The sequence below is a fragment of the Arachis ipaensis genome, chromosome B01 (genome assembly GCF_000816755.2).
Source record: "Arachis ipaensis cultivar K30076 chromosome B01, Araip1.1, whole genome shotgun sequence".
In the NCBI taxonomy this organism is placed as follows: Eukaryota; Viridiplantae; Streptophyta; class Magnoliopsida; order Fabales; family Fabaceae; genus Arachis; species Arachis ipaensis.
In genome coordinates this window covers 17,261,488-17,276,789 of record NC_029785.2, presented here as the reverse complement: position 1 = coordinate 17,276,789, position 15,302 = coordinate 17,261,488, and the positions used below count along the sequence as shown (strand labels likewise).

Below are 15,302 nucleotides of genomic sequence, written 5' to 3'. Positions count from 1 at the left end.
TGACAATGTAATTTAAGCATAAGCAACACCTTATGCTCCTTCATTACATTAGCAAACTGATGCAATTAACTGAAATACAGCAACAAACATGTCTACAGATGAGTGTCAATAAGCAATTCAAACAACCGTTCCCACCACAAAAACTGAAATAAAACTAGGGATTCTAAAAATGTCTGACCAAAACAAAACCAACAAGTGCTAATATTTTAACGTCCACTTCCACAAGACGCTTGAAAATCAAAGCAGCAGCTGTAAAGCTTTCAATCTAAGACAAGAAAATTAACAAAAACACGTATGGATAAAAAGCAACAACAGTTCTGTTGTGTTTTAATCATTCCATGCCTGAATCCATCAGTAGTTGCAAAGCTAACCAGTGGAACCAGATCTACACCAAGTAACCATAACTAGCTAAGAGGAACACTGAATTGAAAAGCAATGAATATCACCAGTGAAGTTGAGATGTATTACGCTCAAATTCCTAGTAATCGTACTCCCGAGAATGGGACCTCTCTGAGCGTCGGTATTCACGGTCCATATCTCGATTTCTCTCCCTTTCATGGGGTTCAGATGTTGCCCTCTCAGTGGGACAGTCATCTTCCATCCTATCATGATCAGGATACTGATTGTAATCTTTACCTTGATCATCACCATAATCATATTGCACTCGTCCTCGATGACGTTCATAGTGGTCATAGGAATCAGGATTATGGTCAGGATCTGCATGCCTATGTCCATGTGCAGATTGATTGTACCACCCACGATCATCCTCAGGTTCATAGTCGCGATCTCTCTCACCATGACGGTCTTTATCATGTTTGAATTCATGATGATCATAATCAGTTTCCCTGTCATGTGAGCGTCCCCTATCGGTTTCCCCGACTTCATAATCCCTATCCCTGTCACGATGACGATCATGTTCACGATCCCGGTCGCGATCTCGATCCCGACCACGATCACGGTCACGTCCTCTATCTCGATCACGTCCACGGTCTCTCTCTCTGTCCCTGTCCCTATCCCTGTCCCTATGCCTATCCCGGTCTCTGTGGTGCCTATCATCTCTATAATCACGATCCCTTCCCCTATCACTAGAGTGTTCACGTGACCGTTCCCGATCCCTATCTCTGTCCTTACCTCTTTCCCGTGACTTTTCTCTGTCCCTAAATATCAGCAAGTAGCAGACTAGCAGTTAATTTAAATGGATTATAAAAACTTTGGATGAAAGAATTTTTTAAAATCTATGCCTAGAAACAACAGCATCCTTCCCTTTTTACCAAAAAGATAATGTGGGATCAGCAGTGATTTATTGAATGCCAAAAACAAGATAGGAGTGAAGCAGAAACATAGCAAAACACTACTGTAACTGTTACCGATCACCGTGCCGATCCTCACGCACTCTAGGTTCCTCAGAACGAGAAGGTCCTGACTGCAGCTGATCCCTGAACAAATAAGGTTACATTAGGATTTCCCTTCAACTGGGATATAAAATAGTGTTACTAGTCAACTAGGGAATACAAAAGTCAAGAAAAAATATTAATTGAAGATAATTTCTTGAGTCGCTTAAATCTTTTATTTCAGGAGAAGAGTTGACTTATACTTCTTGAGAAGGAATGGCTCATGATGGATAGTGGCAGATAGACATTTTACTTGAGCTCTATTCATATATACAACCATGTGAAGAATGACAAAAAATTCCATGCTAGAAAATCACATAATTCCAAAGTTGGCCAGAGGATCATTTTCATAGTGGCAACTGCAGACACTTTCTGTCAAATACAATACCAACTAAATTTATACCTAAGAAAACATGAAGCACCATAAGCACAATCAAATAATGTGAAAATATTCATCAACTTTAACAGTTTCAATTGTTATTATTCTATATGAGGACATTCAGAGAAGCCCAAACAAGTGTAAAAATAAGGAAAGAATGAAGTTTTATTAGAGGGTAGCAATTAGACCATTTACCTCCCAGAGTGATGTTGATTAACTTCTTCACCCCCCATTCTAGTAGTGCCAAGCCCACCACCTAGACGGCGAGGTCGCCAATTGGGAACAGTCCTCCCACGTTCAACATCCACAAGCACCCTTCTGCCCTCAATTTTTCTACCATCAGCTTGTTTATAAGCAGCTGTATAGTTACCAAAGTGTGAATAAAATGTAATACAAAAAATAATGACAGATCGTAGCATAAAACCAGTATCAACCTTTCATGTCTCTTGTGTGAAGGTATTCAATGAATGCATAACCCTTGGGCTTATTTGTCACCGTGTCAGTAACCAATCGAACCTAAATTGCAAGAAATTGGAAAGAGGAAAAACTTAAGAGAACATTATGGTATTCAGATCTAAGGAAAATAGTAAAACAGATGCTCCCTCACCTACAAATTAATTAAATTACAACTAAATGGAAGACTAATATTTTAATCCTAAATGGCACGGCAGACTGGCACATTGCCTAATTAGCCGTGCTCACCTTTGAATCACACAGCTCCCATCGCGAGATGCATCACCACCAGGAATAGTTGCAGATAAACTGATGTTTGGGGGGCCAATTAACAAGTAGTTGACTAGTGTCCCCTTACCAGGGATTTTATTTTAAAATTAATAAAATAAAACAACTATGGGTAATATAGAAAATACCATGACATCTTCTCAACAGCTGTTTTGGTTTTCATTGCCTTTAAAGCCAAAAATAAAGTTTTAGCAGCATCAAAAATAGGCTAAGAGCTTAAACAAAAGAGGAAGAGATTACAATACTCCCGACATATTTTTATCCAGTGCAGGGAAAGAACAGAAGTTGTCAGTCTCCTTTTCATGCTTGAAAACAAGGCAAAAGGCTCAATTTTGCAACATTGCTCTGCTCGACTAAAACACCATGCAGGAAAGCAGGAGGAAGAGCTTGAAATGAAGTTGGTTGGAGTTTTAAAATAGTTTACCATTTGCAGAAACCAATAATCAACCCTTACCAAGGATGTGTGGCAAGATACTAAGTTGCTGCTAAAGTAATTTCTATATACCCCCAAGCCTCAGGAACTAAGAAGATATCCTATCCACATATATTCAAAGAACTAAAGAAACCAACCAAAATAAAAAATACAGGGAATCAACCAAAATTTGGTGGTGCCACCAAATGTTGTTACCATACAAACTACCTCAGCGATTACAAATTAAGTCGGGTAGATTCATATTTACACAACTGAAGGCTTGAAATTTGGACATGGACAGAATGGGCTAAAAATTATGTATAGCTGATTAAATTCATTACAAGATAAATAGTCACAACTCACAAGACAACTTTAATTTAAGAATTAGCTCTTCAGAAGAAAGAGAAAACAGTTATGAAAAGATAACTCACTAAAAGTTAATTAGGAATTTTTGTATTTAATAATATATACTCACATATAGAAATTGTGAATCTGAAATTACATTTTTCAAGGTTCATAACATATAAAATTGCCAAATAGAAGACATAAAACAATAAAAATAAGGAAAATAGAGAAGCCAAAATCTATGCCACTCTTACCGAATCCCTTTGGGGATACTGAAAAATACCTACCCGTTTGATTGCACCATATGACTCAAACTCCCTTTTGATTCTGCTCTCAGTGGTCTCGTAACTCTGTTAGAAGAGAGAGCTAGTGAGATATGGCAAGCTATCGCTACGTAAAATTTCCATAAGGACACTACATTGGAAAATATAACTTACAAGTCTGGCCACGAACAAAGTTTTGTATGGATCTCCCGATACATTTGGATCGCTGTGTGGATCATCTGCAGAGAAGCAGATATAAGAACGGTGTTCAAAGAATACAAATCAGCAATATTAACATAGTCAAGATAGTATTAGTATATGAATCATCACATTTCTCTAGCTCCTCAGCAGCCTTTGCTGCTCCCTTCTCTAATCTTAGCTTGTGTATCCTTGCTCTTCTTTGTGACTGAGTCATCAAAATGAATCAAGTACCAATCACACGTTATGCTCTGGAAAATATAAATAATGACATTTAAAGTATTCTATGACTTGGATCTCCAAATTGGGCATTCAATGTCTACAAACAAAAACAATGGATATTCAATAGGTATCCATTATAACATGCCAAATCACTAAACATTATAATAAGGATCAGTCAGTTGTTCATATATATATTGGTTTTTACGATTAAGCTCTAGCAGTATTCAAGCTTTGCTAATTTACTAACAACATTTATGATGCAAGCAAATGCTGTTTCAGATCATCATACAAGAAACCAAGTGCTACAACTGAAAGAGGACAAAGCAGAGGAAGGTCTAAATATCATCGGCACAACTCATGAAATCTTTTATCGCAAAAGCTTAAGTTGTTAGGTCGAGACACATAAATAGATATATATCTAACATGCCCACTCACGCTAAAGCCACTTTTGGGCTTAAAGCGTGAATTAGCATAGGTTCATTTAGTCTTTTGCTAAAATTCTACCTTTAGGGGTATCAATGATCCAACTCTAGACCTTTGAAAATAAAAGCTCTGATACCATGTTATGATTCATGAAACTCTTGTCCAAAAGCTTCAGTTGTTAGGTAAAGACATATGAATGACTATATATCTAACAAACATATTTCAAAGTCTGGCAAAATGCAAAGCAAACCCAAATATTACAGAACTTGGCAATCATGACCTGACAGTGGATTAATTGATCAAACAAGACTCAAGATACAGATTAGCTACAAAATAATAGCAAGATATTGTCTCAAACATTAAACAACACTTCTTGGTAAGGCAAACTAACATAAAACAGAATACACCTTCAGATACACCAGTAATAAAAGAAAATTCAACAAAAACTCATTGCATAAAACCGTCCATCAACATACCAGGTGCAACAACCACCCAAGAACATGAAATTATGTACAACACAATAATATTGATCAGAATTCATTAGTTAAATAGAACAGAACATTACAGGAGTCTCGACTACTGGTTTAGGTGGAGCATATTCCGGATCGTCAGGCTCTGCGAACTTACTCACAAATTGCGCCATCCCTTGAGGAAAAAAAAAGTAAAATAAAGTAGAATAAACAACTAACGCACAAATATAAAAAACATGCCACCAAAGAAAGATTAAGCACCAGTTAATGGTGGACATTTTCTTTTCTCCGGAGGAGGCTTATACTCTAAAGGAGGCCTAGGCTCAAAAAGCTTCAATAGATTCGCTGTGAGACCAGTTGGGTGGCTCTGTCCAATCTGCGTAATAAAGAAATAATTAAAACTTAAAAATGGTACAAAAAAAATTCCGTAACCAAGAAATCATATCCAGACTCAGTCACGTGTAGAAAGCGAGGGCATTGGGAAAACGAATTTCATTATCTCTAAAAAGGTCTTCAACATAGAAAAATAGGGCAAGGTAAATATTGATGGAAGAGTTTACCAGCTTGAGCTGAAGGACGTTGGCGCGGTTCTGGGCTTTGGTGCGGGCCTGAACGGCGGCGTTTTGGTTGCGCATGAGAGGATCATTGCTGTAGTCTCCCATGGCTGAAGCTGAAAAGAAACGGAGTTTTACAATTCACCTGTTACAGTAACATTTAAAAATTAAAAAATAAAAATATTATTGCTGATGTATATCTAACTCTCAGTCTCTAACAAATCTAGAGACAAATTAAGCAGCACGCGAATTCTATCCAACGAATTTAGAGGCAAATTCAGAATCATAATCAATAATCAGCAATCAACAATCAACAAACATATTGCTACCTGACGTGCAAACGACGCGGCAAGGAGGGCGAACCACGAGGCAAGGAGATCGAACGGACTGAGAGATAACAAACAAGATAGAGCGGATAGAGACCAAGAAAGAGAGAACAAAAAGAGGTGTGAAGAACCCAGTCAAAGTCAGCCTCGAACTCGCCTTTCACAAACGGAGAGAGAAAGCGGCGGTGACCATCCGGACGAACGGAAAGCTTGACGAAACGAAGGATGAGAAGGAAAGGATTATTAATGTTTTCGACTTTCTGAGTGATACCTATACCTAAATACATAAATTGTCTACAAACTAGTGTCTAAAATTTTTTTTTAGTAAAAAGATAAATAGGTTGCTGACCTTTTTGAATACGAATATTTTTGTCTCTCAGGATTGAAAAATACAATTAAATTTCTCGTCTTTTAAAATGGCTGACAATTATACCCATCCGTTCAGTCGGAACTCAAAACGACAACGGAAGATACTGACGTAAAGGGGTAGAGAATGACGTGTCCGTTTTACCTGATGACATGGATGGTGGTGGTGGTGGTGTGCTTAGTAGACATGGTGGCTGGCAAAGGGAATAGCAAGCTTCGCTTGGTAAGAAGCAGCCATCTTTTACAGAGGTAAGGATAATAGTCGCATGTATACGTATGTTGTTGTTCAAATGTTTGTGACAATATAATGCATGGGATTGGGCTTAGGGGTGATTGCATGTTTTATTTCTAGTAGAAGAATGATAAAAAAGTTATGTGAAGTTTACTGATTACTAATTTTGAGGTACTTGATCTAGGGTTTAATGTCTGATTTATGTTGTTGTGGATAATACAGATGGATGATATATATGTGATACCTGTTTTTCATCACGGAGGCTATTTTGGTAGAGTATCCGGTGGAAATCTTGAGTATATTGGTGAAAAAGTTGAAAAATTTCCGAAGATGGACTTGGATTTCGTGAATTTTAGGGATTTAGTGACATTATTCAAAGGTCTGGGCTATGCATCATACATGGTAGTTTATTGGTATGATCCAACAAGCAGTGACATTGAGTCTGGACTACACATTCTGAGAGGGGATGCAGGAATAAATGAGATGCGAGAGAACAAGATGAGGAATTCAAGTATCTATGAATTTTACATTTACTTCGACCACCCCGTGGATGAGCCACAAATAGTAGAAGAAGATGCTGATGCAGAAACGGGGGCAGAAGAATTTAATGATCACATTGATGTTAATAGTATCATGAGGGAGCTTCAGTCATCATCATCCACAGAAGATGATGGGGATGATAGTGGGGAGGACGAACTATATAAACCTCCCCCAGTTGTGTCTGAAACTGTGTCTGATGATGGAGATCATTAAGAGTAACCCCGGCTCGACTGCAAGAGTTGATGTGAGGCCTATCCCTCAATCCCTCCCTGTCTTTGACAAAATATATATCTGCTTTGAGAGTTGTAAGCAAGGCTTTAAGACTGATGTAGGCCTTTCATCCATCTAGATGGAGCTTTTCTGAAGACATACCACGGAGGCCAACTACTGTCAACAGTGGCACAGGATGCGAATAACCGATTTTACGTAGTAACATATGGAGTTGTAAGATCAGAGACGAAGGAATCATGGAAATGATTTCTCACACTGCTCTAGAAAGATCTGGGTGATGCCAGTCAATTTGGTTGGAACTTTATGTCCGACCAACAAAAGGTTAGACTTTTAATCTGTTTATTTTTTCGATAAATTATGTTAGCATAATAGTGTAGCATATTAATTACTGCATTTATGTCTTTGCAATATTATGTGTTTGCAACGTTATGTGTTTGCAGGGTCTGCTACCAACTCTAAAGGAGGTAATGTCGAGAGCACATCATCGGAACTGTGTCATGCACATGTGGAAGAATTTCATAAATAGGTTCAAAGATATGCACATTAGAGACATAGTATGGGAGTGTGCTAGGTGCACAACGAAACCAGAGTTCAAAAAGACCATGGAGAAGTTGAAGGGGGTGAATAAGGCAGCATGGGAGTATCTGATGAAATTTGAACCAGCCACTTGGATTAAGGCTTTTTTTAGCCATGGACCCAAGGTGGATAACCTAACTAATAACATGTGCGAAGTATTTAATGCAAAAGTGGTTAAGTACAGAATGAAGCCAATTTTGACTATGTGTAAAAAAATCAGGTGCTACCTAATGAGGAGAATGACCAAACATATTAGGCTGTTAGAGCACCATATTGGAAAGCTTGCACTAGTCTAGGAAAAAAGTTACAGAGGTGGATAAAACCCAGCAACAGGTGAATTGCTGAGTGGGTGGGAGATAACGAAAGAAAAAAATTTGAAGTCAGCAGAAAAAAGACCAAAGTGGATGTGGATTTGATCAAACATACATGTTCATGCAATGTTTGGCAATTGACCGGTACATGGTTTATTTTGAAAGATTTTCTTTATATCTGTTCTTATATAATGCTAGGTAATATTTGAATTATTTTGGATTCAGGCATGCCATGCATTCACACTGTTGCTACAATCAGAAAGGGGCATGACCAGCCAGATGATTATGTGCATCTCTGGTTGTGTATGGAATCCATTCATAAGACATATGCACATTGCATAAAACCAATTCCTAGTGAGAAATTTTAGACTGCCACTGACCAGCTCAGGCCTGCTCCACCACCCATCAAGCGACCTATTAGGAGGCCAAAGGTACACAATTGCAACAAGGACCTTGTTGAGGCTCATATTCAGGGGGACAAGTTTAAGAGAAGCTTTCAAGTTACGTGTAACAAGTGCAATGAGAAAGGCCATAACTATAAGACCTGTAAGGGAGCACCAAGCAACCCAACCTGGAAACCAAAAAGGAAAAAAGCTAAGACTGTTGAAAACACACAAGCCTTGGTGCTGCTTCCCCTTTCACAATCAGCCCATCAACCAGAGGTAAGTATCCCTGTTATGCATTAGGATAAATTTGTGAATTTTAAATTTTGTCAGTGGTTATGATGTCATTATATCTCTTTCTTAAGGACTAATTTGTCTATTGGGTTACCTTGCTGGATCTATGTTGCATAGGATCAAAACTAGACATAGGGTGAAAATTTTGCTGAGACTAGTGCTGTGCACGAAAAGTCTCCAGTATACACTCATAATGCCAATCACTTTATTCTTGTCCCTGAATTTAAACAATTGAATATCTCGGTTACTTTTGCAGAATAATGTTATCAGCCAGAATGCTGCTGGACTACTAACCAACACAAAAATTTAGGTAGCAGCATCAGGGTCTGCATCAGTTGCTGCACCACTCACTACTCAAGTAGCTGCAGCAACAATACCATTTGCTCCAGTCCAAACTCCATTCAGGGCTTCATCCCAACTGCCAAGAATTGGGCAACCCAAAATCTCACCTGCTGCCTCTAAATTTATACACAAGCAAATAATTTTCAGGTCCCGAACAAGTGCAAATCCACCTTCAAATTCACCACCAAATCCACCCCCAGATACACCCCATACTCAAAGCACCAGCACCAGTGAGACACCATCAAAGGAGACCTTGAAAGTAGCTGACAGTGGGACCACAGGAATTTTCAAGTTCATCCCAACTCTTGGATCCAACAATCAGAAGAACTGAACACAACTAAATGAATTTCTATTTTTGGTCCTAGTCATTAGTATGAATTGAACAATACTGTCTACTTATCATAGTTTGGCAAACTTGTTTACATGCTAACCAGATGTTTTGTTATTTTGTGGCAAACTTATGCTGTTATATTTGGGATTAAGTCATATACATTGTTGTTTCTATTTTAGTTATAATCTATGCAGAATTACTACCTTATATAATAGGTGATTTGTAGTATTTTTTACTTGTTCAAACTTCATAGAAAAGTGGATTTAGTCCAACATAGACTTCCTATTAAATAGCCAGCAATGACAATTTTCATTACAACATCACCATGTACATCAAATCATCTTCAGCACTTTAAGAAACATACAGCAACAATAACAACAACTACACTAATCAAAGTAATATGCCACAAACTCATGTTTTTTTTCTTCTCAATACATAACAGTTTCCTCTCCAACTCTTCCATTTTTTTTTTCCAATTCCTGACTTTGGAGCAGTTGATCTTCAACATCTACTCCCCCAACATCATCCACAGCACCCAATGCTTGCACCTCCATGGCCCTAATTTTTTTCAAGTGTTCATCAAGGCAGACAAAGTATCGGCAGTACCCTTCTTTAATATGGAGCAAATTTTCAGAGAATCACCCAATTAGACACATTACAGTCTCATCCAACTATTGACAAAATAGTCACTTACCTTGAAGAATGGACACCCGAGAAATATTCTATTGGGATTAGTTGCTGTTCTTGACTTGTAAAGAATGGCATATACGCCACAGAAGCACTTTGGCGTAATCCCATCTCGATCACATCCTCCTGCAACAGCGCATGAAGATCCCCCTCCAGGTCTTGTGCATGAAGAACCCCCCTCACTCGTCATGGACGATCGCACCATCAGCGGCCATGGGTTCCACATCATCAGGTAAAACAGACACGTCATACTCTACCCCTCCACGTCAGCATCCTCCGTTGCCGTTTTGAGCCCCAATTCGACGAAGGGGTATAATTGTCAGCCATTTTAAAAGGTGAGGGATTTAATTGTATTTTTCAATCTTGAGGGACAAAAACGTCCGCGTTTAAAAAGGTCAGGGACCTATTTGTCTTTTACTCTAATTTTTTTTTGACAAATTATCCAAATCAATCCCTCGATTTTTAATATCAAACTTCAAATAAAAAAAACTAATTCATGAAAAAATAAAATTAATGTTATATCTATGAATAATAGATTTTAATTGACAAAATTAATCAAAATCTCAAAAATTATTTAAAGTTTTTAAATTATACTTTCTAACATTTCTTCATCATTTTCACTCAATCTCACCATCTTTCTTCTTCTTTTTTTACCGCTATCGTAACACCCATTTTTAACACCATTATTAGTAAACTCTATTAAGTCCATTTCTTTTGTTATCAGTGTGCCACATAAAATTGATCCAATAACTACAATGTCCTCTTATAAGTTGCATTATTACAATACCAAAACAAAGTTACACACAACATTCACACCAAAATTTAAAATCTTAATTTTATTCTAGTATGCTATCATTTTAATATAGAATTAAATTCCTATTATTCTAATGGATAAAAGAGTAAGAGCCAAATATTCAAATCTTACCGAAATTGAGATTTTGAGAAAAGACAAGTATATCAGTGGGGTGGTCGAACGACTGTCGTAGAGGGATGTGGCTTCCGGTTGAAATTAGCGAATTGCTACTGTCTTCGAGCGTTGTAGAGGAGGCATCGCGATTGGTCATACTAGACCCTCAAACGGTGACATCAGAGCCATTGAGGAGATGGAGGCATAGATGATAGGAAGCGGAGGGAGGCTTTGGAGTCGATGGGGGTAGCGTTTGGTGGCGAACCAAATAATGATGAAATTGCCAAAGTAGAAGATGGAGGCAATGAAGCTGGGATGGTTGTGGGTGAGTTGATGAAGGACGATAAAGCTGGGCTTTGCCAAGTTGAAGGTGAGTACAGTGGTGGAAAAAAAAGAGGAAGAGGAAGAGAGGTTGTGAAATTGAATCGTTAGTGGTTAGAAATGGTTATTTACTCATTGCAAAATATACAAAATAGTCATACTATTGTTAGATAAATATAGTCCTAATCTAATTTGAATTGTTAGTCACTAATAGTGACAGCCAACATGTAGGAGTGGCAATGAAGTAGGTAGGGGTAGGTTTTTATCCTACCCGACCTCGCCTGGCTCTACAATAATTCTCATAGAATTCGTTCCATTTCTATTCACATGTAGTAAAAAGTTGAACCGTATTTCGTGTAAATCCCACGTAATTAGTGAATAATTAGTCAATAAATTAATTATGAATAAAAAGAATTAGAAATTAAATTTTATTAATTTATTGTGGTAAAAATATTAAAAATACAAATTTTGTGACTAATTTTAAAGAATTTGACTCAAAATCGGACCAACGAGCCAAATAAGTTGAAAATCCGAAGCACTGTTTGCGGCAGCACGATCACCGTGTCGAGCTCTACAAAAATCACCAAACAATTTGTAAGATAAGTCTTAGTTTCTCTTCCAACTGCTCACCCCTTCATTTTCGAAAATCTTGAGCAATTGTGTTGAGATTTTGTTGAATCTTAGTGTTTAGGATCGAACTAGCTTTGTGGACTTGCCGGGTCTTGTCCCAACTTTTTGTTGGTAAGGTGAAAAACCTCTAACCCTCGTGAAATTGTTAAATTAGCAAACCCTATTTTGATTTTGTGGTATTTATGTGGAATTAGAGTGAGATATATGTTTTGGAGATAAATTTGCTGATATCAGTGACTAAAAAACAAATCGTGGAGGTTGAATTTTCGTTCGGTGAGGATTCGGGGCTTTGAACACTTGATAGACGGAGAAATTTGAGGTGCTTTGGCATTAGGGAGGAATCGGCCAATGTATGATTTTGGTTTCTCGTAGATAACGTATAATGTAACGTGAAAACTTAAGCTAATGACCATATGATAAGTTGAATTGTGAGAACTTGTTAATGTTTAGTAATTTTGGTAGTAATGTTGAGATTATTATGAAAATGTGTGGTTCGACGATGGTTGTAATGATAATAGATTGATGTGTATGAAATATAGTTGATTGTTTGATTGGGTGAGTAAAATTGTTGAATGTATGTATATGGAATTGTCGAATGATTGAGGAAAGAAAAATTGGGTATTGATGTGAGGTGAGGTGGTTGGGAGGAATATGTGTATGTTTGGGGGAGTTTCGGTATTGTTTTGATTATAAAACTTTGTATTGAAATTGAAAATTTGGAAAGAAAAAGAGGTTTTGGAATTTTTTTTGGTAAAACTTGATTTTTGACCAACTTCGACAGGTCATAATTCGGCTTTCAAACCCCCAAATTTTGTCAAACTTATTTCAAATGAAAATTGGGTCCATGAAGTTTATGTCATTTGAAGAACGAATGAAAAATTATTTAAAACGAAAGAGTTATGCATGTTTGAAGTTTGGTGTCAAATTTTGGAAATTCTGCAACTTAGCAGCTTTTTTAGAAAAAGAAGGAGTCACGTACGCGAGCATGCACACGCAACGCGAGGTTCACTCACTGCTTGGATCTTGCGTACGTGAATATAGTCTCGCAGACGCGGACTTGTTAAATCGAATGCTCGTGTACGCGGGCGGTACACGCTACGCGAGAAGTTCCTTCTGTTTTGCCCTCTCGCGTACGCGAGGCCCCTGTTTTTGCTAAAAGTGGAATTTTTGCATACTAAATCAATTTTTTAACTTTTCAAACCTCCCTTACACTTGTTTAAGGTATATTAGTGAGCCTTTAAACCTTAGAATGAGGGTGAGTCTGCTAAATAAATGAAGGAGACATTCGGAAGGAATTTTACGAAGTGATAACCGAATGAATAAATGGTCGGTGATGTTAAATATAGAGTGGCTAATAAATATGATGCTGATAATGAAGGAGTGATGATGTTTGAATTTGACCAAATGATTATGAGGAATGATTTTAAAGTATGCTATCTGAATGAATTGAATAATAATGAAATATATGTGACCGGATAAGAGGCGATGGCGTTGTCCACTTGCTCCGGGTATAAGTTAAGACTCCGGATAAGATGCAGTGGTGTTATCCACTTGCTCCGAGTAAGAGTTCGAGGTTTTGAGTAAGATGCAAGGGTTGAGTTCTGTCGCCGCTTGCTCCAGGTTGAGAACTGTAATACTGCCTGGGTAAGAGGCAGTGGTGAGGTTGTCCCTTGCTCTGGGTACGCGGGTAAGACGCAAGGGTTGCGGCGTTGTCCCACCTACTCCATATTTGGCATTCTGTCCAGGGTTAGCTACCGGACATGTCGGGTTTGGCTTTATAACCGACAGATGAGACTCATCAGCCATAGGGCAGGCATATATCATATACATTTGTTTGTTTTGTTTGAGTTTACATTACTTGGAAGTGCCTATTTGATTAACTATGTCTAATTGCTACATGTTCTACCTGCTGTAACTGCATTCTATATGTGTTTTTCTTGTCTATATTGTATGTTTATGCAACTGAGAGATCCCTCATTTGGTGGAGGAGTGACGAGGGTTGTTCCACTGGAGTTTTGGAGGGTTAGAGGAGAGTGAGATTGAGGTGTTAAGTTATATTTGGACTAGAAGAGAATGAGATTGAGGTGTTAAGTTATATTTGGACTAGAATCTAAGTACCTTAGGTAGTTTACCTTGTTTTTAGTTTAATTTATAACTTTAAGCTTTAAATCTGAGTGTCAGAGTTCTAGGATCGCTTCTGGCTTTCTCAGGACCTTATATCTTATGTACGTTGGCACCTTTACCATACTGAGAACCTCCGATTCTCACTCCATACATATATTGTTATTTTTTAGATGCAGGTCGAGAGGCACCTCGTTAGGCATCTGGAGTTTCTGAGCAAGTGAAGTTTAGCTTTGGGATTTTATATTTTCGACTATTGGTTATGTATTTATGTTTATAGACTCTCCTATGTATATATATAACTTGTGTTTGATCATCCTAGAGACTATTTTGGAGAAACAGGAGTTTGGTTTTCTGTATTTTGGGATATTTGGGATATGTATATATGTATATGATATACTCCGGCCAGCCTTAGTTTCGCAGGTCGAGTTTGGAGCTTGATATTATGTATTCTTGGTACTCTACTCCTTGTATTTATGGTTTATCCTTTCTGTTTATCCGGTTTTACATTTTTGAGTGTGTTGCGCTTTTCTTTTTACGGTTTTGCTTTAACCTTACTTCAAGACTCCTAGTTACGAATTCTTCAACTATATATATATATATATTAATTAGCGGTCGTAATACCTCATCACATCTGTTTTACGACCTAAGCATAAAGCTCTACATGGTAGGATATTACATTTCGCTCCCGAGGGTACCCGCCACGCTCCTATCTACCCCTATAATTAAAATCCAACAAATAAAATTAAATTTCAAAATTTATATAACCATCACCACATACATAATATAAATTAAAGTAAAAACTTAAATACGAGACAATATTATTAATCATTTTACTAATTATTTTACATACCAGGACGAATAGGGGTTGGTATTACCTAAACTCGACCTCGCTTAAGATCCCGTCCAACTAAAAATCCACCCCAAACACATAGGATAGGGTTGAATACCCACAAATTTGAATAGTATTGTTACCCCTACTAACATAAAATGTTAACTCACATATGTAGCCATTAAATATCCATGTGTGCAAACTGAACAGATCAATCTTCATGTGAAATATAAATAATCTACAAATATTGTAAAAAATCTTAAACAATCTTTAAAAGAATTTTAAAATAGTCATCTCGATGAACAAAATATCCAAAATATAAAAGTCATGCATATAGTTAGGGGGATGACTTAGAAACATGAATTTCCTCTATTGTTTGGTTAGAAGTTCCAACTTTTAACATTTGATTGAGCATTAATCCTTCAATTTGTGTTGCTAATTTTTAATATAGTAAATCATTAAACAATAATCACA

General features: G+C 37.4%; 1 protein-coding gene across 3 annotated transcripts in view; it reads right to left on the bottom strand.

Moving 5' to 3' along the window:
• LOC107626594 (U1 small nuclear ribonucleoprotein 70 kDa) overlaps positions 1-15,302 on the bottom strand; it is a 52,947-nt gene continuing 37,645 nt past the window's right edge. Inside the window, exons 1-11 of one of the 3 annotated variants that reach the window (XM_016329508.2) lie at positions 5,728-5,996; positions 5,405-5,514; positions 5,106-5,220; positions 4,940-5,019; positions 3,862-3,937; positions 3,706-3,770; positions 3,556-3,618; positions 2,205-2,286; positions 1,966-2,128; positions 1,368-1,436; positions 1-1,157 (exon numbers count right to left, since the gene is read on the bottom strand). In XM_016329508.2, coding sequence (XP_016184994.1) covers positions 479-1,157; positions 1,368-1,436; positions 1,966-2,128; positions 2,205-2,286; positions 3,556-3,618; positions 3,706-3,770; positions 3,862-3,937; positions 4,940-5,019; positions 5,106-5,220; positions 5,405-5,506 — 1,494 coding nt within the window. In that variant the 5' untranslated portion in view covers positions 5,507-5,514; positions 5,728-5,996 and the 3' untranslated portion in view covers positions 1-478. Of the gene's footprint in view, positions 1,158-1,367; positions 1,437-1,965; positions 2,129-2,204; positions 2,287-3,555; positions 3,619-3,705; positions 3,771-3,861; positions 3,938-4,939; positions 5,020-5,105; positions 5,221-5,404; positions 5,544-5,727; positions 5,997-15,302 lie in introns of those variants that run through there. The other 2 variants (XM_016329502.2, XM_021118312.1) reach the window with 2 other exon arrangements.